The sequence below is a fragment of the Acinonyx jubatus genome, chromosome C1 (genome assembly GCF_027475565.1).
Source record: "Acinonyx jubatus isolate Ajub_Pintada_27869175 chromosome C1, VMU_Ajub_asm_v1.0, whole genome shotgun sequence".
NCBI classification, from domain to species: Eukaryota; Metazoa; Chordata; class Mammalia; order Carnivora; family Felidae; genus Acinonyx; species Acinonyx jubatus.
Genome location: NC_069381.1, coordinates 10,652,696 through 10,676,820, shown reverse-complemented (window position 1 = coordinate 10,676,820; position 24,125 = coordinate 10,652,696). Strand labels below are relative to the sequence as shown.

At 55.4% G+C, this 24,125-nt stretch overlaps 1 protein-coding gene across 7 annotated transcripts in view; it reads right to left on the bottom strand.

Moving 5' to 3' along the window:
- The window catches only part of KAZN (kazrin, periplakin interacting protein), a 1,065,865-nt gene that overhangs the window by 150,562 nt on the left and 891,178 nt on the right, over nt 1-24,125 (bottom strand). Inside the window, exon 1 of one of the 7 annotated variants that reach the window (XM_053203924.1) lies at nt 13,262-13,705. The exons of 5 other annotated variants lie outside the window; for them this stretch is intronic. In XM_053203924.1, the coding sequence (XP_053059899.1) occupies nt 13,262-13,469 (208 nt within the window). In that variant the 5' untranslated portion in view covers nt 13,470-13,705. Of the gene's footprint in view, nt 1-13,261; nt 13,706-24,125 lie in introns of those variants that run through there. One more of the 7 variants, XM_053203934.1, reaches the window with a different exon arrangement.

Below are 24,125 nucleotides of genomic sequence, written 5' to 3'. Positions count from 1 at the left end.
CCCCTGGATGCAGCTACGCCTGAAGCCGGGCTTACCTCTGACCATCTCAGTTATGGGGAGCTGTTGCTTTTCCTTTCAGTGAGCCCGTTCCAGTGGTGTTTCTATCATCTGCAACTCAACTAGCCCTGCAACTACATGACTCTCCGGGCAGGTGGTAGGAAAGCAAGAGGGAGTATAAACAATACAACACAAAGTCAGTTTTTTCAGGAAGTTTTTGAGCAGTAAGCAAGGGCCTCTCCGAGCCGCAGATGCCGCTCTGAATGATGGTGAGCACGCCTCCCGGCCTCACAGGGTGCATGGGAAAGTCGCTGGACCCTCTTGCAGGCTCTGTTATCTTTCACGTGTTGTGGTCAAGAGCAGCGGGGAAACCCACAGCCCTGGGAGAGAACCCTCTGTCGGGGACGCCTGCGCAGAGCTCACCCACACCTGAGCCTCGGGCTGGAGTATACAGAGCTGGCCCACGACCCTCCTAGTTTACTAGGGGCCAGCCCAGCCCCGGGAGGCAGCCACGGCGAGCTCTTCGGCAGGGGTGGGGCCCCTGGACAGGAGGGGCGTGCCCGGCCTTTCAAGGGACAAAGTCCCCCCCCCCCCCCCCCCCGTCACCGCTCACTTCAGACTCTGCCATGCCACTGCTGAGGATGGGCGCAAGTGACCCCACGATGTACATGGCAGTGGGGACAGGAGACTAATGGCTACTGCCAGCCCGACTCCAGCTGGACCTCGGGTTGAATGCTTTTCTCTGCCTCCCGGCTCCGTGGCTTGGGACAAGCTTCTTTACTTCCCTGTGCCTCAGTTATTTCGTCTGCAAAATGGGGTGACTCATGCACCTCACTGATTTGGGCTGTTTGGTGTAGGCGACCCTGCAAAGCAGGAGTCCCCAGAGGGGGCTCCCCTGCATGGTTTTCGCCTGCGTGTTCCCAAGGGACGGCACACCTTGTGGGGAGCGTCCCGGGTGGCGCGGGGGAGGGGGGAGAAGCACGAGTCCCTCTAAGCACTGATCAGAACACTGGTTCATCTGCCTGGCGAACCTCGAGTCTCTGAAAAAGGACCCAGTGAACAGGATCAGCGAGTTAACCCCGGGAAGCAGGAAGGCGCAGCTGGCTCCGGGACAGCATGAGGGCGGGGCTCTGGCCTAGAGGTCGGCAGGGCCAGGCCCGATCACCCTGGGAGAGGAGGTCGCACGGGGACACACGGCCTTTTGGGGGAAGTCCCTGATGCCTACTCCAGGAGCCTGGCATGAAGAGACGTAAGAGGAGCTGCAGGCCACCTCGAAACACCCCAGCGGGCACCCAAACACACAACCAAAGTCTTCTAACCAGGTCCCAGCCAGCTCAGGTGCCCACTTAACTAGAGCTCTGGCTTACGTCTGAAGACAAAGAAGCAACGACAAGACTCGGTGATGCACGCGATGGATTCTGACTTTCTTGAACTCAGACAGGGAAAGTTGTGGGGCCAAGTACAACAAGCCGTCCCAGGTGCGCAGGCTCTGAGTTAGAACCGGAAAGTCTGCAGAAGCCCAATGCCAAAAAAGGAGTCGCCCGGGCTCCACTGGCCCTGCGACCAAGGTGGGGAAGCAGAAAGGCATTTTAGGAAATGTTCAACGACACCGAAAACAGAGGAAGAATTTTCGGTGTCTCATCCTCTGAAAATATCCTTGACTTCAGGCCAGCGGGGAGGACTGTGTTTTGAGCAGTTTTGTGTTTTATCTACAATTGTATCCCTGTTACTTAAGGGTTCTGATCCAGGCAGGTGCACCCCAAGTATTCACAGGATAAATGAAGAAAAGAAAAGAACTTCAGGGGCTCTACAGGTTCAATGATTCTTTTTTTTTTTTTTCTTTTTTAATGTTTATTTTTAAGACAGAGAGAGAGAGTGTGAACGGGAGACAGGCAGAAAGGGAGACACAGAATCCGAAGCAGGCTCCAGGCTCTGAGCTGTCAGCACAGAGCCCAACGCGGGGCTCCAACTCACGAACCGCGAGATCGTGACCTGAGCCAAAGTCGGACTGAGCCACCCAGGCACGCCCCCCCCCCCCCAATGATTCTGGAGACTGAAACACAAACTGTCCACTTGTTTACAGGGTGACCAGATGACACAAAGGACGAGGGCAAGCGTAAAAGCAAATAAACTCGTGAGCTTACATCTCAGACGGAAGCTGAGAACGAAATCCGGTGCAGGGGTGTGGGGGGGATGGGGGGTGCCCACAAGGCACAACCCAAGTCACCATCTCCACCCGTCCCATTCCTGCCGATAGCTTTCAGCCGGCTCCAGAAAAGAGGGGCGTGTTTACTAACCCCTCAAAAGCCTGACAATTACTGGTGAGGCCGCAGGTGCTCTCCAGGTGTGCCCGACCTGCTGGGTGAGGCTCAGCCAAAGGTGTGTCAATGTCAGCAGGATTAGAATTCTCCTAAGGTCCTTCCAGCTCAAATATTCACGCGCACGTGTCCCCCCCCCCCCCCCCCTTGGAGCATTTCCTGGAGCTCTGCTCTGTGCTCCAGGTGAACAGAGGGAGACAGGGTGCCCTATGGCCCCGCCCCGTTGGAGATGACAGTTCAGAGAGCCCAGGGTAACAGTCGAGAAATGCTCATGCAGGACCTGCCACAGCTACCCTGTGCTCCAATGACACACGCCCATGGCAATGCAAGGACAAAGCACAGAGCAGGTGGAATGAACAAGAAAGGCTTTTGCAGAAGGGTCGGGGGCCCGGGACGAGGTGGAAAACTCGGAAGTCAGGGTGGGGTGGAACGGTAACAGAAGTAAGAAGGCGAGGGGTGGGGGTGAGCCACCTGGCTTGTGGGACAGTGAGGAGGCTCTGAGCTCCTCGACAGGAGTCAAAAGAGAGGCTGTCAGACGTCTGTGGGTCCCAGCCCCAAGTCCAGGCCAGAGCAGGTACTCAACATCTGCCAGGTGGGTGAACCAGGAGCCTTGGCAGATCTGGGGAGAGCTTGAGGGAGGCCATCCTTCTGGTTCAAGTTAAAGGTTCTAGACAGAACCCTTCCCCTCCAGACTGTAAGCCCCAGGAGGGTAGAGCTGGCTTGGCTCAGCTTGTCAACACCAGGCACCCAGTCAGAGGAGTATGCATACAGTGAGTAATTAAGCAAAAAAAATCGGGCAGATTTGACTTAGTAAAGATGCTCGGCTGGAATCATCCTGACCCTCAGCTGTGGCCCAGAGACGTGAATGAGCTGGGAGAGAACAGCACCAAAAGGCGAGCGAAGGTAGAGGGGTCAGAGGCCAGGCAGGGGACACCTTGGCTGCGGAGAGTGCAAGGGTGGGGTGGGGGGATCGCTCGTCGGATACAGCAGCAGCAGGTAAGTACGGCTGGCACAGCTAAGTGTTAAGAAGCCACTGGGGGTACAGAGAGGGTGACCGACGGTTCTGTTTCGCCAGGGGACCGAGGGGTGTCCCAGGGCGTGGGACGCTCAATGCTGAGACCGGGAGGGTTCTGGCAGTCCAGAATGAGCTGGTCACCTGAGGCACAGGTCTGGCCGCACCGGCACCAAAGAGGGAAAAGATTGCCGGCGGGCCAACCCTATTTGTCAGGGGCTCAGACACTACAAAGCTGTTGCATATCGTGGGCTCAGGCAAACCACAGGTGTGGGAGCCGAGCCAGGCTGACGCTATGACTCTCGTTTCCTGGAACGGGGAAACTGAGGCTCGGACGTGAGTGACCACGGTGGGCAAGTCACGGGGCCAGTGTGACGTTCTGGCCTCCAGCTTCCTCGCTTTCCCTGCACGTCGCGAAGACGTGAAATACACAAGCGCTGTCTGTCGAGCACGGCCGTGCGCTGTGCCGCTTTCCTCTGGGCCAATGGACGCGAAGGCGGCGGGGGGGGGAGGGGGGGGGCGTGCACCAGAGCCCTTGTCCCCAAGAGGGGCCTTAGGGGCCCCAGGGAAACGGGCCCATCTGGCCCTCTGCTCTTCCGAGATTCTGACCCAGGGTGAACGGCAGCCACCACCTGGGACGTGGGGAGACGGGGTGGGGATTGGGGTGCTGTTGGCTGCTGTCCTGCTTGCCTCACCTATGACATCCCCGTTATGGCCACCCTTCGGGTAAGGCCAGGATCCCCAAAGGCCCTTGTGAAAGGCAATGCATCATCTAGCCACACAGCCTGTAGCCCCCAGGTGTGGAAGGGTCTCAATGGCTCTGGGCAGACAGGGAGAGAACAGGCCAGAGAACAGGGGAGGTGGAAAGGGCAGGGAGAGGGAGGAGAGGGGAGAGGGGATTTGGCGGATTTAAGCAGAAGGAGCTTCCCAGAGCAGTGCTGCTCAGTGATTGGTCCCATGCTGTATCTGCATCAGCATCACCTCAGGGGGATTATTAAGACCCAGATTGCTGGGCCCACCCCGTTTCTGATTCTGCAGGTCTTGGGGGGGGGGGGGGTGGAGACTTTGCACCTGTAACAGGTTCTCAGGTGAGGCTGATGTTGCTGGTCTTGGCACCCCATCTTGGGAACCACCGGCCTGGAGCATGTGGTTATGAGGGATGGGGGGAGGCGGAAGAAGCACAGGGGTGCTGATGGGTCACCGGGGGCTGGGAAGAGCCACGCCAAGTAAAGGTGAAGGTGTTGGGAGGCCTTGGTCCTCACGCTTCGGAGAGGGTCAGGATCACCAGGCAGAGGAGGGAACTTGTTTGAAATGCAGATCTGTGGGCTCCTCCCTGGATATTTTTGACTGTCCAGGTCTGCGAGGGGGCCCAGGAACGTAGGCTCTGAGTGATTCTGATGCAGGCAGTCTGGGCCACAGGGAGAGGCATGGGAGCGTCAGAGCGGCACCGTGGAAAAATACATTTCTCAGGCTTTGCGAGCTTCGATGAGCCCCAGAAACATCTGTAGTCCCATGCCCTGACTCGGGGCCACCCAATACAGTAGGCACTAGCTGCACGGAGCCTTTTGCAATTAAATAAAAAGTGGGGACACCGGGGGGGCTCAGTTGGTTAAGTGCCTGACTCTTGATTTCGGCTCAGGTCATGATCTCGTGGTTCATGAGATCGAGCCTCACATCGGGCTCTGCACTGACAGTGTGGAGCCTGCTTGGGATTCTGTCCCCAGCCCCCCTTAAAAAAAATATTTGAAAAAATTGAAATTCAGTTCACTGGTTGCCCTAGCTACATTTTAAACCCAGTGGCTACCATATGGGACTGTACAGATCTAGAACATTTCCACCTTTGCAGAAAGTTCTGTCAGAGAGCTCTGGCCTGAAGCGATCACAACGTGTCTGCCTCTCTTTCCCTTTCTATAAAAAGGGGTTTCTCCACCATCTTTCTCAGGGTGTAAGACAGACAGGAGGCTCCGCCGAGAGCGACGTTTCTACCCCACACTTAAAGAGCCCGTGCACCTGCTCGTGGGAGGAGGTGGTCCAGTTTGGCCTCCATGTCTGCCCCAGAACCCAAGAGGATGGTTCTTTTTCCTTCTGGTTGGCTGCTAGACTCCCCACCGTGATGAGTAGTCCTTAGTAGAGCTTAGGCATCACGAGTATGCTAAGGAAAACCAACTAACAGAAACCCAAGCAACTCCCCTTCAAGAAAAGTGATACCAAACAAAACCAACCCTACAAAAAAGGTATATGCTTAACCCATCACAGTGGCAGAGGCATTAACAACAGACTGGATTTAATCCCAGAGAAAAGGCAACTGAATTTACTTCTTTCCCAGAGCTTCCCAGCACACATATGAGGTGGTCGAGTTTTCAAGGAAGGAGTTGAAAGAACACTAGAGATAAAGTACCGGGGCCAGGGGATCTCCACATGGGGTTCCAGGACAGGCAGTGCAGGGACAAGGATGGGCAGTCCGTTGAGAGTGCAGCGTTCTGCAGTTACCGTATGAAGTGCCTACAGGAGGCAAATGCACAGACGGGAAGCAGAATGGTGGGTTACCGGGGGCTGGAGCGGCGGGTGGGGACTTATTCCTCAGGGGGTACGGTCACAGTTTGGGACGATGAAAGAGTGCCAGAGGGGCACCTGGCTGGCTCAGTGGGTTGAGCGTCTGACTTCAGCTCAGGTCAAGATCTCGTGGATGGTGAGTTTGAGCCCCGAGTGGGCTTGGTCCCAAGTCTAAAGGATCTGGATGAACCGAGGTTCTTTAGGCCGAGCGTGCGGTCCCCCTCTGCCCACTCAGCGCCCTGCCCCGTGCCTGGCCCCCTCCCCCCGCCCCGAGGTACTCAAGGAAGAAGGAACAGCAGCTGAGCGGCAGGCACAGGCGTGCTGGTGACAGTGTGGGGAGCAGGGTGGGGAGATCTGAGCAAAGACAGAGTCTTACTCTGGTTCCTTTCTCACCCCTGGCCGATCCTGGGAGCGCACGAGACAGATTAGCACGTGCCTCTTTCTAACAGATTCGGAGAAGGTCAGGTGGGGGCGGGAGGGGCGCGTGGGCTAGGAAGGGAAAGAGGGAGAGTTGGCTAGGGTGTCCATGTGCCTCTTGTCCACTTGGGGACACCTGTGGGAGGGAGCAGGGTGCGGCCAAGGACGATGTCGGGATGCAGGGGGTAAACCAGAGTGCTCGGCCTGCTAATATTCTCACTCTAAAATTAACCCAATCCCAGAAACGCAAAGGGCAGAGAGGTTCTCAAAGTCTGGCCCGTGGAACCGTCGTATCAGAATCACCCAGGGCACTCAATAAACACACAGATTCCCAGGCCCCCTCCCCAGCACTACAGGCAGAATAGAGGCGGAGCCTACCTCGGACCCCTGTGATCCTCAGGCTGGAACCCCCTTTAAGGAAGGAGGTCAAGAGGGTAAGTTCCCGGCTTTGCCAAGGTATCACGTGTAGTTGGGGGTCTTGATATTTGGCCCCGGGAAACCACATGGCACCACGCAGTGTGGTCCCTTCCTCACTCTGGGCCTCGGTTTCCTCACTTCATAGAGAGTGACGGACTCTATCCCTGCTGCTGTTTCCCTCTGGGGACTCTGCCTGGGTTGGACCTCCTGTCACGGGTCAGCTGGCTGCTCTGGACTCTCGCCGGGGCAGGGGGGCAGGGTCGTCTCCTGGAGCCAGCTGAGTGGCCCTGGGCCCCAGAGGCCCTCGCTTCCAAATGCCTCTGGCTGACTGGAAGCCAGCGTCAAAGATGTCAGGGAGGGCATCCCATGACACCCAGCCCGTGACACCCAGCCGCACAGCCTCTGCCTGGTGCCCTGGCGGCCCTCAAGGAATCGTCAGCTGGTGAAGGAAAAACGGCGGTGAAAAGCAATGGTCCTGGGGCAGAGAGTGTGACGTCCTCGAACAGCCACTTCCTACAATCTGTTTAACTGCTTTGAAGCCTCAACTGGGTCACCTTTTTAATTTTTTAAAATGTTTTATTTATTGGGGGGGGGCGGGCAGAGAGAGAGAGGGAGACAGGATCCGAAGCAGGCTCCAGGCCCCGAGCCGTCAGCACAGAGCCCGACGCGGGGCTCAAACTCACAGACCGTGAGATCACGACCCGAGCCGAAGTTGGACGCTTAACCGACTGAGCCACCCAGGAGCCCCAACTGTGTCACCTTTAGGATGGGGAGGAATGCCGGGCTGCCTTACGGGGGTAGGACAAGACCAACAGGAGTGCAGCTAACAAAGTGCTCAGCTCCTGGGTGGCCCTGAACACTTCTTTGCCATTAAAGGGACCTTCCCCAAACCGGAAATACACATTCTTCCCTGCCTGGGCACAGGGGGACTTCAAAGTTACCAGGGCACCGGTGAGGCAGAGCCGTGCAGTCCGGGAAGGAACTGGCACCTGTTGTTTTCACCTCTCTCCAGGCCCCCAGGGAGAACTTTCTGAAGCTTCTGTACGATTAAAAGGTACCGAATGCACTCAACACCTGTGATAAAGTCACAGCCCAAACTAGTTGGGAGCCTGAGCCAGCCTCCGAGTCCGGGCGGCAACAACAGATGAGGCTGCTGGCACCTGCAGGCAGGCTCCCAGGTGGTGGGTGTTCCCCGCAGTGGTCCCCAAAGCCCAGCGCACAGATGGAGGGAGCACTGGGACGGTCGCCATCACTGAACCCACCAGCTCCCCTCTTCCTTAGCCCGGGCGTAGCGTCCCCCCAGCTCAGAGCTCAGGACTCACCCACCTGTCGTACCTCTCTGGCCATTAATTTCTTCCAAATCCGGGTCTGCTCTAGCACCTCTGGGGCCACTGGCACTGGCCAAGGGCTCAGAGGAATGGCCACGACCCAGGTCCTCCACCTGGCTTCTCTTGAGGGCATCCCAACAGCAGACAAGAGAAAGCACGAAGTCCCCACCTTCAGGTGGCTGCCCCAAGGGGCACGGAAGGGGTGGTCCTTTAGAACAGGAGTCATTCCTGACTTTTCCCGTCCCGGACAGGCACTCATCGGACGCACGCAACATGAAGTGCATCTACGGAGAGTGAATTCATAAAAAATAACTCCACACACAGGCACGCACACGCACACATACCTTGTAAACACAGCCTGCCAACCTCTCTGGAGTGTTTACAGCCCTTAGTGACCCACAGCAAACACAGCATCCCCACGGCGGCTGCTTTGGACAGCTTTAATGATATGTTGGCTGTGCTTATCTGCTAGGGCTAAAATCCGGGTAAACACCTATGTATCTGATTTTCTACTTTTGTCAACTGGCCACCGGATGGGTGGGAGAGGCTGGGGTCCAGGCTCATGTTTGCTGTTTTCCTTCAACCATGCACTCTGTGACTCTTGAAATGGCTTAAGGGGGTTAAACTCATCTTTCAGAATGGCTAGAGGGTCCTGGTATATCCTCCAGTAAACTCGATTGGAATGTTACAAGGAACGCAAAGCAGGCATAATGACTATTATGGAAATTTGAAGGCCAAATGAGCCAGCGACCAGTCCTCTGGAATCACCCGATCTCATCAAATCCCAATATCTCACACTTCAAAACGTTTAAGAAGTTTACACACACATACACACTCAATCGATTTGTTTGGACTCTGGATAAACGGGAAACCTCCTCCCTCCTGTGGCATCGGGCTCGTGAGTGTATGAAGGATGCCAACCACACAGATTCCTGTCCGACAATTCCGAAGTGGGTGATATGATCCCATTTAATAGATGGGTAAACTGAGGCTTGGGATCTTAAATCATTTGCTTGGGGACACATAGCTAGTAGTAAGCAGAAGCGAGTAACCAGCGTGTGTTTGACTCCAAAGCTGGTGCCCTGTCCTCAAGTGTCCTGGCAGAAGCAAAGCGTAATCCTTCTTGCTGAGCAGTCACCCAGGGTGAGGGTGCTGGCCCACAGGGGATCTCCCCAGGGAAACCAATGGGAATGGTGTTCAAGAGCAGTGACTTTCACCCCCGAGCCTCAGCAGTCTCTGTCCCGCTCAGGTCGCCAAGGACGTCCACACTAAACCCTGTGGTCCTGGTGGCTGGCTTTCTAAGAGAATCCCCTGTTCCAAGGTGGAGATTGAAATCTCATCCCTAACCCAGCAGAGACCCTTTACAGAAGGGATAACACAAGACCAATCTATTGCTGAAATTGCTAAAGGCACAAAGATAAGCAAATGCTTGAGTTGCTTAAAACAAGGAAAGTCAAGGAGAGGACAACCCCCGCCCCCTCTTTTTAAAGATAAAAATTTAAAGAGAAAACGGACCTGAAACCTCATGTGGCTCTACGTCTTAAACATCAACACAAGGTCTTTCCACACCGCTTTGAGGTCCTCAGCCTGGGACCCCACCGTCAAATCCTGGCTGTGACACCTACCAGCTGTGTGATCTCAGGCAAATTACTAAACTTTCCTGAGCACCAGTCTCCTCACCTGTGGACCGGGAAGAGCGATTGCACCTCCCGGCTGGGGTCCCTGGAGGACTGATTAAGACAGAGCACCCCATTGGGTGAGTACCATCACCGGCCCCCAGGAGGGTACAGGACAGCAATGAGAGCCAGTACCCAGATCCACAAGGGCCTGGTGCCCTCGGCCGGGGGGGGGGGGGGGTGCTTTATGTGAGGGGGAGGGGCAAGAGGCGATAAGAACACAAATGACTAATAAAAAAGGTAGAGGCTGGACGAGGAGCCATTAGGTCCTGCGGCTTTTGAAAGCTGGGGTTCAGAGAAACCCTTAAGGAGGCAACGGCATCTGAACTGGGCCTCGAGGTCTGGCTGGCTTCAGATGCGGACAGATACGCTGTCCAGTCTCCAAATTTACTAACTTACCAACAACTCTGAAACAATGGCTTGGGGGTGCCTTTAGCCGAAGGGTGAACACCCTCTCGCCTTAGGGACCCAGCTCACTCCCGTCTCTGACCCCGCTGCCCAGATGCTACCCAGCACCCGCTCCCATCATGCTAACCCTTCACCTGGCTTTATTTTTCTGCACAGCACTGGCCATCTCCTGACACATCTTGTGCGCCCGTGCCTGCTGGAAATCTCCTCCCACGATAGAAGCTCCATGGAAACAGGGGCTGCGGCTGTCCCCTTTGCTACTGTATCCCTGGCAGCTACGACAGTGGCCGCGGTAGTTGCTCAAGAAATGTGACTGAATGGATGGACGACCAAAGATGGAAAGAATTCACGCCGCAGCCTAAGAAGCTTCAGGGAGCACCTGCTTTACTCTGCGGGGGGTCTGGGTGACCTCCCCTCAGATGGAGTTAGTCCCACGGTGCCAAACAGGGAAACTGAGTTACCGACTTTCTCAAGGTCACACAGATTTGAGGCAGAACCAGGTGCGGACCGAGTGCGTGTCTCATCTCTGCCTCTCCTGCTCTGGTCCTGTGCCTGAAAACGGTCACCTCCCCTAGAACTGGCCCCACTCTGGAGGCCAGGGCTGTCACCGGCACAGAGCCTGTCCCCCTCCTGATCTCAGGGCACCCTCCGTGAGCAATGTCAAGGTGTCCAGCCTTCCAGCCTGCCAAGCCAGCATCCCCTCTCCCTTACCCCTCCCCCACACCTCTGAACGTGCCAATTCCCAGACCCTGTCATCCAACAGGGCAACTACGTGCAGCTGGAGACCGAGGGGCAGAGATCCTGGGACTAGTCACCTCACAGCCTGGCTAAAATGTTTATTTCAACAGTAATTTCAGCTTGCGGTTCCAAGCCAGAAGAGCTCTCATTTGCTTCCCAGAGGAAAAACTCCTAATAACAGCCAATGTCTCAAACCATTCGTGGATTCTCAAACATCCACGTCCATGGCAGGCCAGCCTCAATGCCCAGCCGGCACGGAAGTTCTCAGAAACTGCACGTGACCTTTAAGAACCGGGCACCGGAAGAGGGTGAAGGGTGGGTGGTGGAGTGGAGAGAACTCAAAACTTTCTGGTGTAGCCGCCGGCTTGATCCTGTTTCGCGCCAGGGATGCCATCTGTAAATCAGAAGATTTCCACTGCTCTCTGCCCTAAAGGGACACCACGAGGGCCATTGGAACAACCACCACCCCCCCAAGGCCTTGGAGACCCAGCGTTTCTCAGCTACACCGTATCATTAGGATATTGTTATTATGAATACACAAACGGAGTCTTTGTAGACACAAAGTAAACAGACCTATCTCCACCCAGCCATCTCCTACACTTTTACATAATAACACCCCCCCCCTCCCCGCGGCACAACAGTCAGCCTTGGATCCCTGAGGTATTTTACACACAAGACAAATCTTATCTTGGCACAGTTCAGGAGGGTGGTGATGGAACCTACAGCATCACATCTTAATGGGAAACCGAGTCAACGGGGGCACTGACAGGTGCCCCACAAGGGAAGCTGACAACTAGCCTTTATTATGCGTCAACTAGGAACGAGGCAAGGTGCTTTGCAGACACTAGCTTTCAGGTCATCAGAATGTTAGTTGACATATGTATCATCCGCCACGTTTCAAATGGGTAAACGGAGTCTCAAAAAGATAAACAAGTTGTCCGAGCTCTGCTTGCACTTTGCATCTGTGCTCTGTTTTATAGCAAGCTATCTTTTCTCTAACTGCTCTGTGCAACTGGGGAGGAGGTGGGACTGTCTCCAACAGGCCCAGCCCCAAGGCCAAGGGTTCAGGGATTCAAGCTACTTCCAGGGCTCAGTGTCCCTTTTCTAGACCCTTGGTGGCCCAAGACTTCAGGGGCTCCAGGACACCAGTGGCAGCTCAGCAGGTCAGTGGTCCCAGCTCCTGTGGCTACAACTGTGATACTCAGGACTCTGTCTCCCTGGGAGACCAACACAGGCAGCCTGGAATTAAGGGGGCCTTGCTGCTGGCTTTTTCTCATAGGAAAGAAATAATTATTAGGTAAATAAGCCTGGTGTTTCCCAGCTGGTTAAGCTTGCTGTCTGGGAGAGGCATTCTACTGTCAACTGAGAAAATTTGAAATCGTGGCACCTTGGGCAAGTTGCGTGTTCGGTCCTTATCTTCATGGAGATAACACAGCCTGGCTCCCAGAGTTGTGATAAAATTTTAAGGAGACACTGCATGCAAATTACTGGAACACAACAGGTATTCAAGAAATAATGAATCATCATGTTGTACTCCCTCCACCCCCATTTTTTCCTGGAAAAAGTATTCAAACTTCAAACTGATGGTGACAGACACTTCTTGGAAGCCCTTCATCTTCCATCTAAATTTCTTCCTCCTCTAGAGTCAAGGGGATCCAGGGATTCGGTGGGACCCCCCCCCCCCAGACATAACTTGCGGGGATGGGGTGGCGGGCAGCTGAGACAGGAACATAATGAACCTGGCTGCACCTACTCAGAACATTTTAACATTAAAACGCGGTTCTCAGCTGGGGTCAGATTAGCCCATGATACGCAACTGGACCATTTAATTTGTGTCTGCACCCCCTCGATCTCTTTCCGCATCAGTCCTTCAAACGTAAGAGAAATCTCTACCCTCCCGGCAAATGCAATTCATCACTTTCCTCTCCGAGGGGCAGCAGGAGAGCAGGGCTCTCCTGGCCCTTTACGGGGCTGCCAGGTGGGTTTACAGGTGCGGCCGGAGAGGGGCGGCCCCAACTTCGTGCGGGGCTGGCCCCTTTCCCACGCTTCCCACGAAAGTCGCGGGGCCCGCCCAGAGCAAGGTCTCCCTCCAGGCGCCGCGGGATCTCGCCGACTCCGGCAGGCGTGGCCTTGACCTCCCTCTGCAGCTCGCTTGGGGGCTCGGCCGGAGAGCTGCGACCCCGAAACCCCCGCCCCCGCGCCGCAGAACTAACTCCGCGTCCCGCGCATCTCCCCTGGCGCCCCTCCCCGCGCTGGGGTCGCGGCGCGCGGCGAGAACTTTGCCACCCGCGCGCGGCGATCCCGGCCCGGAGCGCCCCCGCGCGCCCGGCCCCGGCGGCTCCCCGGGCCTGCGGCCGCGCCGCCCTCCCCGCCCCGCCCCGCCCCGCGCGCACCTACCCGGCTGGCTGCAGTCGCCATCCGCTCGAACGGAGGGCGCCCCGGCGCGGGGCCGGTCGGCCGGCCGCGCAGCGTCCGCACCCGCCTCGCAAGCTGCGGGCGCCGGGGGGCGCGCCGGCCCGGCCCCCGCCCCGCAGGAAGGCGCCGGCTCGCCCTGCGCCGCCAGCTGGCGGACGCGCTCCCAGGTGCCCGAGTCGGCCGCCCGCATGCCGCGTGCCCGGGGAGGGGGGCGCTGCCGCGGCGGCGCGGGGGGCTCCGACGGCGGGCGCCGGGCTCACAGCCTCCGAGGCCGCCGCCGCATCGGGGCGCAGCCGAGCGCCGTCCCCGCCGGCCGCCGGCCGCCCGCGCGCGCCGCACCCGGGCTCTCCGTCCGGCCGACGCCGGGCAGTCCGCGGCCGCCGCACGCGAGGAATTCGGCCGCCCGCCTCTCACGTGGGAACGGCCCTCACTCCCGCGGCTCCGCCTCCCGCTCCTTCCGGGCTGGCGAGGCCGCTGGCCCCGCCCCCCCGGCCCCGCCCCCGGCCCCTCGGCGGCGCCGGGACTCGCCCCACGGCCTCGGCGAGCGCTTCGCGGCCCCGTTCCGGGGACGCTCGGCGCATCCCCCAACATGGTCATTTCTGGAGACACTGCGGGTCAGAACGACAGCCAGTGGCGCACGGGTCGGAGGGGGACAGGCCTGAACCAAGATCTCTGAAAGCCCAGAGTGCGGGCATCTGGGGGACGGCTGCCTGGAACCCCGGTTTGCCGATGTCTCCACTCTTCCGACACCCTTGTGACAGCCTTGCTGAGGAGCTGAAGTCCCAATAGCCGACCAGGAGAGGGCAGCACGAGTGGACAGGGAAAGGGGTGGTGGCCCTGGGACATTTCCTGCACTCACCTGTACTATGACCCACCAGGCGTGGGGGGGGGAGGGGACGGGGGGTATGTCTGCATCTCACTTCCCTGAGCCTCAGTTGCCCCATCTCTCAACTGAGGCATCGGCAATTCCCACCCTGTCCACCATGCCAGACGCTTCTGAATGCCCCTCTGCCAGAGCCAGGAGGCAGGTGAGGTGATTCCCAGGGAAGGCCAGGGCCTGGACCCCGGGAGTCGGGGGGGGGGGGGGGGGGACGCAGTTACTCAGCCAGCCAAGCCCCTAGGAGGTGGCACCTTGGGTCTGCAAACCTAAACCTGCCTGCTGGAGTGGGTGCACCAGTGGCTGGCAGTGCCTGCTGTAAAATGAGTTTGCAGCTCCCAGCCCCCTTTGATCTGGGGATTATGATGCTCTTTAGAGGGACTAATTATCTCCCCGCAACCCCAGGAAGCAGGTCCAGTCTCCCCCCTATTGTACACATGGGGAACGGAGGCAACATAGCAAGAACAAGGCAAGAACTCACACACTCTCAGTGATGTCCCCGGCCTCCCCTTCCAGGCAGCATGCACCAGGCCTGGCTCTCTAACCTGTGGCTCCCACGGGCCCAGGCCTGAGCTCTGGGAATTTCTAGGTCACTGGCATATGCCTCTCCAACAAGCTGTGGGAAACAAACTATTTCCCCACCCCCACCCCCGCCCCCAAGTCTCTAAAACTGTTCATGGGTCACTTTCCTGTCTGTGGGCGAGGAACCCTGCCCCGGAGCAAGCACTGTGGTCTGGCCACCACCCATCGTGGCTTTCCCAGCTTCCACACCCGACGTCTTCCTCCCTCCTCCCATGATGTGGAAACTGGCCTGCCTCAGACCCCTGTCTGGAACCCCGACTTCCCACTGGAAAGCTGACCGGTAACATCAAATGCTGGTGATACCCCAGCCAGGGGAGAAAACTACCCTCAACACCCACACCACTCTAAGGGGAGGAAACTGACCACCACTGGTCACACCAAGTGACAGGAGATGCTAGGAATCCCCCCAGTTCTTCCACCTTTTCTGGGATAACAGGCAAACCAGAACCAAAGAAAGATTGCTCTGAGCCCCACACAGGGACACCCCACACAGGACTCTGTTCCAGGTGCCTTCAGGGACCCAACTGGGGGCATAAATGAGTGGGTGGGCTGTACAGGGCTCGCTGTGGTTTGTTTCAGAAGGGCATTTAGGTTGTAGTCTTTTGACTTAGACACGTGTTGCATATTAAGCCCGTAGGAAGGATATTTGCTTCCACAGAGAAGCATTCTCCTTCCCGTATTTCTTGAAGTACATGGAACTCTGCATCTGTCTTCCCACTTTTGATGGAAACATGCAATTTCCTCTTAATTCCACGGCAAGAAAACAGCAGCACAAGCCTAAATACGGAGCACTTGCCACTTGGATTTAGTGTCACGGAGACTTTAGGGAGCGGTGGGGACTGTGGCAGACAGGAAGCCACCAGCCTCCCTGGAGAGGAGGCCGTAGATTGCTGTCATGCAGAAATGTGGCTCTGGTGTCACCAGGGGTGCTGTTGTGTTTTTTAAAAGAACTATTAGAAATATGAATTTTTTATGTGTAACCTAAGTTCAAAATGTGGACAACTCTTTAAAACTTACAAAGAAGAAAGAGGAGAAGGAGAAGAAGAGGACAGAGAAAGAACAACAAAGTAAACATGTCTAGAAGTTTCTGTGTAGCCCACTGGCTACACGTGCTCATTTCACTGCTACCGTTATGGGCCCCCCTGTGACCTCTCAGAAGTCTGCACATGCTTTCTACTTACATTTCAATAACCCAAGCCGCTTCTCAAGCCCACAGCCCTGGGGGATTTCCGCGGCTCTCCCTTACTCAGCATAGTTTGGCCTGGCTGTGTGTGTGAGTGCACGTGTGTGCTTGTGTCTGTGCGTCTGTGCTCCCCACTTTCAGGGTCAGGACTTCAGATGGCAGTCGCACCCACCTTCCCTCACTTCCTGGGGGTCCTCCGACGGCCCAGGCCTCCCCCAGGCAGCGTCAGCCTCTCTGTCTCCCCACTGGCAACTCTGCTAGCGAGGCAAACCTCTGGCACCAGCGACGGCCTGCAGCCTTCCAGAAAACCATCTGCCTCGGGTGGGAGGTGTTTCTTCCTTGAGGTATGTTTCTCATTATGAGGACACCCTGGACCCAGGGGGACGTTTCTGCTCAGTTCTGCAACAGGAGGTCCAAGAACCAAGTGACAACCCATTTTCTGCCCTGGGCACTTGGGCAGGCCCTCCAGGAATGATAACTCCAGGGCAGTTTTTATTGGAAACTCCAAGACGGAGCCAGCTTCTGAGCGTGCGACCTCAGAAGGGCCCTGCTCTTGGGTTAATGCTCTGCTGTCATCGCCTTGAAATCCTTAATTAGTTTTGAACTAGGAGCCTCGCACGTTCATCTTGCACTGGGATCTGCAAATTACCTAGCTGGTTCTCCTCCCAGAAGATCTTCCCAGCGTCTCTGGGGGATGCTGGGAATTGATGTTGGAGGCAGCTGGGCCCGGGGTTTGGTTCATTCCGTCCTCCAGGGTACGTTGTGTCGGGCCTCTGTGAGGCAGCAGGAAGGATCTGGGGGTGGGGAAAGGCAGCAGGAACTTCCCCATCCATTCCTCCAGAAAACTAATTAAGGAGCAATGGCATAGTGGGAAATCGGGTGGGGGGATGGGCAGTCAGCCAGAGGGGGTGGAGGATGCTCTGGTTCTGAGCTCTGAGGCCAGCCAGTGTCCCCATGACCCTGATCTCAGGATGTCAATGGGGTGCCGCCAAAGAAAACACAAAGGAGGCCGGGGCAGGGATGCTAGGGATCAGCACGGTTCCCATTCAAAGTATCCCTTGGCTTCCAGGGAAACTGCCCTTAGATCACAGGAAAAGATGACAAGATACATTTGATTTAAGGAAGGAAGACCAGAAACGTTGTATTAAAAGGCCTCACTATATTTGATACATGCTTGAAGTTGAGTATCTGAATCCACTGGAATTTTTCAGGTATTTTTTTTTCTTGGCTATGTTTTTAGTATTTGTAGAGGAGATTTTACTAAGATCTTCCAGCCAACATTACTGTGCTCTCTCCAAACACCTGCAACGAAGACAAAGTGGCAATTCTGGATTCCCAGGAATCCGCACAGGTTTATTTGTAACCCTCGCAATGCTGCCAGGGAGTCTGGAGCCCTCAGCAGGGATGTTAGGTCCCCGCTAGCTTGCGTGGGACTGTGGAAAAGGCTCCTTCTGTCTCAGCCCCTCACTGGCAAAAGCGGAATGAAGAGCTGGGTTAGTGGATGTGAAAGGGCTTTGCCAGTTCTGCCTCTAGAGTTGAGCCGGTCTTTTCTGTCCTTTCTATGATGGCTGTGTGGGTGTCACTAGGAGTGACAAGCAAGTGTATTAGTTGTCTGTTGCTGTATAACAAATCACCCCTAAACTTTGCAGCTTCAAACCACCAGTATTGGGGCGCCCGGGTGGCTCGGTCGGTTGAGCACCCGACTTCGGCTCATGTCATGATCTCGCGGTTCATGGGTTCGAGCCCCGCGTCGGGCTCTGTGCTGACAGCTCACGGCCTGGAGCCCGCTTTGGATTCTGTGTCCCCCTGTCTCTCTGCCCCTCCCCCTGCTCACATTCTGTCTCTCTCTTTCAAAAATAAATAAACATTTAAAAAAAAACAAACCACGCCGGTATTTATTATCTCTCTGCTTCTGCAGGTCAGGATCCAGGCGTGGCTGAGCTGGGGGCCTGTGGCTCAAGGCTTCTCATAGGGTGGCAGCCGCGGTAGCCTTTGGGTCTGCGGTCACCTCAAGGCTCTACCTGGGTGGGATCTACTTCCAAGCTCATTCTTGTGGCTCTTGCAAGAGTCAGCTCCTTATGGGCTGCCGGACTGCAAGCCTCAGCTCCCCGTTGGCTGTTGGCCACTGGCCGCCCTCCACGCCTCACAGAGCCACACACAGAATTGCAGCTTGCTCCTGCCACAGGGTTCTGAGAAAGGGCAAGAGACGGTGCGCCCCAGACGGACGCCATGGTCTCCTTGTAACCTCACGTCGGACACGACATCCATCACCTTTTCCGTGTTCATTAGGAGTGAGTCACTAGGTCCTGCCCTCGTCTCGTGGGAGGGGTTATAGGAAGGCATGACTACCTGGAGGCGGGGGTCACTGGGGGCCATACTGGAGGCTCCCCACCCCGGGAGGCTGGGCGCCCGGGCGCCCGGGCCTCGAATCCTGGCTCTGGCACACACGGGTACATGATGCTGGACAAACGATTTGCCTCTGGAAACCTCAGGTTCTTCATCTTTAAAATGGGGAGGACCGTGGCTACCACCTCAGAGGTTGTGGGTGGGGGGTTTCACTGATAAAATGCACATATGGAGCTGTAAATGGTGCCCGGCACAGGGTAAGCCCTCGAAAAGCGGGCCGGAGGGACACGCCCACTGCTACTAAGTCAGACAGGTGCTACCTGCTATCTCCATGGAGCTCTGCAGCCTGGTGACTCGGAAGGCCTTTGGCAGGCCCTGGGATGCCTTTGTGACCAGGGCCACCAGCAGGGATGGTGCTGGTCTTCCCTGGCCATCCCAGTAGGACTCGGGGGCCCAGGTGCTGCAGGAGGATTAGACTGGGATTTTCCTCCAAACCTATTTAGACCTTTGCCCTACGGGGATAGAGGATTTACCCACGATCCATCTTGCCATCTGTCCTGGCGAGGTCTTCCTGGCTGGACACTTTTGTGCGCCTGTCATGGGCTCACTGGTACCCTTTGACGATGTTCCCGGGGCCCCAAATGACCTGGCAGAGATCCTGATCCCCTCTGAGGGCTTGCAAAGGGCCCGCCCTGGGGGCGAAGGCTTAGCTCAGTCCTCGGGCAGAGCCAGGCATTGAAGTATTTTCACAGAGTGCAGCTGGCCTCCATGCCCTCCCTGCCTGTCAGACTGTCTTGGGTCCCGAGTGAGATTCTCAGCTGCAACAAAAGGAAAAAGTTCTGGACAGAGGCCACATCTTCATCTCCTCTAAGCCCCTTTTAGGGGAGGGTTTTTTTTTTTTTTTTTTTTTTTTTTTTTTTTTTTGGTCAAAGAGGGAGGTTTCTGCAGGAAGTTAAAATGTTGCAGCTTATTCAGAATAAAAACAATAACACCAAAACACCATGACTTATAATAATACTGGCATACATTTGCATAGTACTTACTATATGTGTTCTAAGTACTTCACACATTCATTTAACCCTCCCAACAACCCTGAGAGATACAAGTATACCATACACTACTTTATCATCTCCATTTGCAGATGAGAAAACAGACACAGAGAAGGCAAGTCACTTACATAAGGGCACACAGGCAGCGAGTAGGGCAAGCAGAGTTGAAGCTTATGTAGTCTGGCTGCAGACTCCATGCAGATGATCACGATGCTCCTTTGGCAACACGTGTTATTGGTTGAGTGCTCACTCCGCCACAGGGACCGCTCCTTCTAGCTCCTTCAACCCTGCAAATCACTCTATCCCCATGTTCCAGATGAGGAAACCGAGGTTTATGGAGACAAAGGGACTTATCCAAGGTGATGTGACTGGTAATGCAGGGTTGGGAGTCTAACCCTCAGAAGGGAGGGGTGTTATCTGGGGAAATGCCCCCCACTTCAGGGTTACAGGAAATGCCTGCCTGTGGGCCTGCTGGAAGAGACGGATCCTTGCCTACCTCCTAAAAAGACAGCACTTAAGGAAGGGTTAAGCAGCTGGGTAGCGGGGCGGGATGGGACCTCTGCTGCCCCTAGTGGCCAGTGGCAGTACTTCACCTTCTCCAACTGGTTTCAGCAAGTTTGAACCAGGGGTTGGTGGGACCTGGGGAATGGGGCTGCTGTCCCCCGCCACAATTTTCAGACCCTGTGTCTCCCCTTCCTATGTGTGACTCAAGAGACACTGAGGGCCTTGGGCCAGTCAGCGCCCGAGGTAAGAATAACATGTACTGTTTACTGGGCACTTCTGCTTTGCACCAGGAACTCTTCTGCTAGGCGCTTGTTCCTTGGAGGTCATTTAATTTACCAATGCACTGAGGTAGAATCATCATTGTCAAGGGTTATGAGTAATATTGCATAGAGGACTTTACCCATATTAGCTCAGTTCAGTCCCCACAACACTCTACAAACACTGTCGTTATCCTCACTTTATCAGTGAGGAAAGCAGGAAACAGAGAGGTTGGGGAGGTTGCCTGAGGTCACACAGTACTGTATGGTGGGGCCAGGATTCAGACGCAGGCAATTCTGGCTCTAGAGAGTCTGCTCTCTCAACTATTATTCTGTCACTGTCATTATTATTATTGTTGTTGTTGTTGTTGTTGTTGTACAGTTGAAGAAACCAAGGCTTAGAGGGGTAAAAGGATTTGTCTGAGATCACCCAGCTGGTAAATGTAGGGCTGGTACTTCAACCCGGCCTGTCTTCATTCGTCCATTCATTTATCCGCTCACCAGACGCAGACTCTGTACCAACCGTGTGCCAGGCACTGCTCTGGGCTCCGGAGGTGAAGCCGGTCAGTAGAACCTGCTGTGGGCACCTGCAGCGACACCATCCCTCTCCCCACTTCATGTCCACGGCCATCACCTGCGGAGGGCTCTTCAAGGGGCGTGGGAGGTACAACTGATTACACTTGGGAGGGGCTGTTGGGAGGGGCTTTGGCTTGGAGTTCTGTACTTTCTTCCTGCAACTTCCCTTTACTTACTAGTGAAGTCGAGCAAGTCGGGCCACTGGGGCCTGGTTCCCCAGGGCCTGAGCTTCCCCACCTATGAAAGGGAGATAAGAATACTGGCCCATTCCCCAAGGCTGTTCTGTGAAAAGCAAAGGAGACCCCAGGTGGGAAAGCCCATGTAACTGCACAAGGAGGACAGCTGGGCCCTGTTCACGACCCGTTCACGAAAGGGTCCGTGTGTTAATTCGCTTGTTCATTTTATTCTGCACTCAGTGTTTGCCAGGAGTCCACTCCTGTCCCAGAGGCGGTGGCGGGAGGCAAGAGGACCCCAGCATCTAGGAGGCAGACACTCCACTTAGATGTTAAGATGAAAAGGGGGGACTTCTGGCAGATTATGCCATAATCTTCTATGCCATAGATCACTGGGGCTCTGATGAGCCTGTGCCACTCACCTCCTCAAAGAAACAAAAGGATCCCAAAGACAAACCTAGTGAACCTCTTCACGATTCTTGCACGCAGGGCAGGTGCTGAGGCCGGAGATGCTGGCCTGCCCTGCCCCTTTAAGGCTTAAAGTGCCCACCTCTCCTAGAGTGACTTAGCCTCACAGTGGCTAAAAGCAAGTTCGAACCATGGGGTAAGAACCCTGTGCTAAGGCCCGGCCTTTCCTGTGAGGATCTCTAAGCTACCTGTGAATAGTAATTAGGCATCTCAACCCTGAGGTGGGGGTTAGTTGTTGAAAGACAAAGCTGGCTTCGCCTTCTAAAAAAACCCAGAAGCCCAGAGAAGCTCAGACACTTGCCCAGGTGCACACAGCAAATCAGGGGCCCAGGCAGACGGACTAAGTCCTAGAGCAGCGATTCTCAAAGTGTGGCCCCTGGCCCAGCTGCCTCGGCACCATTCCTGTGCATTTACGCATTTATGCGAAATGCAAATTCTCTACCCCGCCCTGACCTCGTGAGTCACAAACTCAAGGGTGGGGTCTGACAGTGTGAGTTTTAACAGCCCTCCAGGTGACCCTGATGGTGATAAACTTGAGGGCCACTGCCGTGCCCAGAGGGAGGGCTGCTAGATTTTCATGTCCTTCCGAGTGGGGAGGAACAAGGCAGTGGAGCATAGCAAGGTCGCTTTCTCAGGGACTGTGGCATCAGAGTTACATAACCACCACCCCTCCCCCACCCTGATGGCTTTCTGCACCCAGACTCCGTACTCCAGGGCCCTCCCTTGTCAGGAGGCCACCTAGCCCTGGCTCTGGGAGGCCTGTCTGCACATGCCCGAGGCTGCTTGCCCGTAAATACGGGCTCTACCTGCTCGTCTAGCCACCCGCCCACCAGAACCCAGGTACGTCAGCCAGAGCAACTCCTGTCTTCTCCAACTCTGAACACAGAGCATACACGGCCTCCATCACCACCACACAAGCAGATTAGGGGGCTCTGTGGCTGCAAGTGCCCCCAGCAAAGCCTGACTTTGCCCCAAGCTTCTCCAGTGTGGGCCAAGCCAGGGAGGAAGGCAGAACGTTCTTTGCTCTGAACATTAAGGAGTAACTTTAGGCCCCAGTTTCGGGTTCTCAGGGCAGAAATCTGCAGTGGCCTCGAGTCCCGGTGGGACTAATTAGAATTGGTTCTAAATTCTTCTTTTCCCAGAATTGCCCTTTAAATATCTTTGGAACTGGTTTCAGGAGGCAGATACATAGGAAGGACTGGCATCGTCCCCTGAAGTTGCTCAACAAACAAGTAAAAAGGTGTTTTGCCAAATGTGAAAGAAGCTTCATTCTCTTTGTTTTTAAAAAAGCCCCGAGCTTTGAAAGTGGGAGGTTTCTCCCGGGTCAGGGCCCCAGGGGAGGGATTCACAGGTGTTCCTGGGCTAAAGGACGACCCCATGAGCTGCTGCACAGGCATGTTTCCACCTCCCTTGTAAATGCAAGGAAAGGACAGGTCTTAAACTTGATAGATGCCCATGGTGCCAGGCACACAGCAAGCCCGTGATCAGTTCTGTGGATTCATGAAAAGACCCTGAGTTCTAGCTCAGGGCTTCCCAGCTGCCTTGTGCCGAACTTAACGTGCCCCTTCTGTCACTCCAGCCCCTTGGGTTTCACCGAAGAAGAGTGTCCCATGTCCTAATAAGTTACAATAGCTACCATTTGCCGTGGGGCCCGTGGTATGATGGACCCTCTAGATGCATCATTGCATTTAATTCCACAACTTCCTTATAAGAAAGGGATACTGCTATTATACCCATTTTAAAGCAGAGTAAACTGAGGGTCAGAGAAGGGAGCAGAGATTGCAAACTGGTAGCCCTACAGCCAAATGGGGCCTAGGAAATGTATTTTCTTTTCCTAACACTCTATTCAGAAACATTTAAAACACTAGTTGCCAATATATATATTTAAAAAATTTTTTTAATGTTTATTATTCTTGAGAGAGAGGCAGAGAGAGAGAGCAAGCAGGGGAGGGGCAGAGAGAGAAGGAGACACAGAAACCGAAGCAGGCTCCAGGCTCTGAGCTGTCGGCACAGAGCCCGACACGGGGCTCAAACTCACAGACCTCGAGATCATGACCTGAAGTCGGCCGCTCAACCGACTGAGCCACCCAAGCTCCTTGCCAATATATATTTTTTAATGTTTCATTTATATTTTGAGAAAGAGAGTGTGAGTGGGGGTGGGGCAGAGCGAGAGGAACAGAGGATCTGAAGCATCGAGCCCAATGCAGGGCTTGAACTCACGAACCTGTGAGATCGTGACCTGAGCCGAAGTTGGACGTTCAACCTACTGAGCCACCCAGGTGCCCTGGTTGCCAATATTTTAAAGTGAGGATAACTTACATCAAAAAATTCAGACATTTAGCTTTACTTTGGAAAAATCAGGAAATCTGGTAATAGTGAGCCCCTATCCCATCCCACAGGGTAACACTGTGCCCTTTTACCCCCCTCCCCCCACCCCTGCCATACCGGCTGCTCCCTGTGGTCTTACCCCTGGCTCCCTTGCTCATGTAAGTGACCCGCCTGCGTGCTCCAGGCGTGGCATTTACAACCACTAGTCTTAGGCCACAGTTAATGACAGGCAAAGGCACTGCTTATACTGGGTCCATCTGTCTGTCTCTCTGTCTGTCTGTCTCCCCAGTGCTCACTCCTGGGAGATCCCGATGCGGCAGATCAGACAGGGCAGGAGATTCTGGTGTTTGTTCCATTGCCTGGGTGACCTTGGGCAGACTCTCCCTGGCTCTCAGTTTCCCCACCTATACAATCTGGAGGCCGGATAGGACATCCTATCAGCCTAAAGCTCCCCGCAGCCCCAGAGTCGGTTGGGAAGCCACCCTGGGGGCTGCAGACGGGCA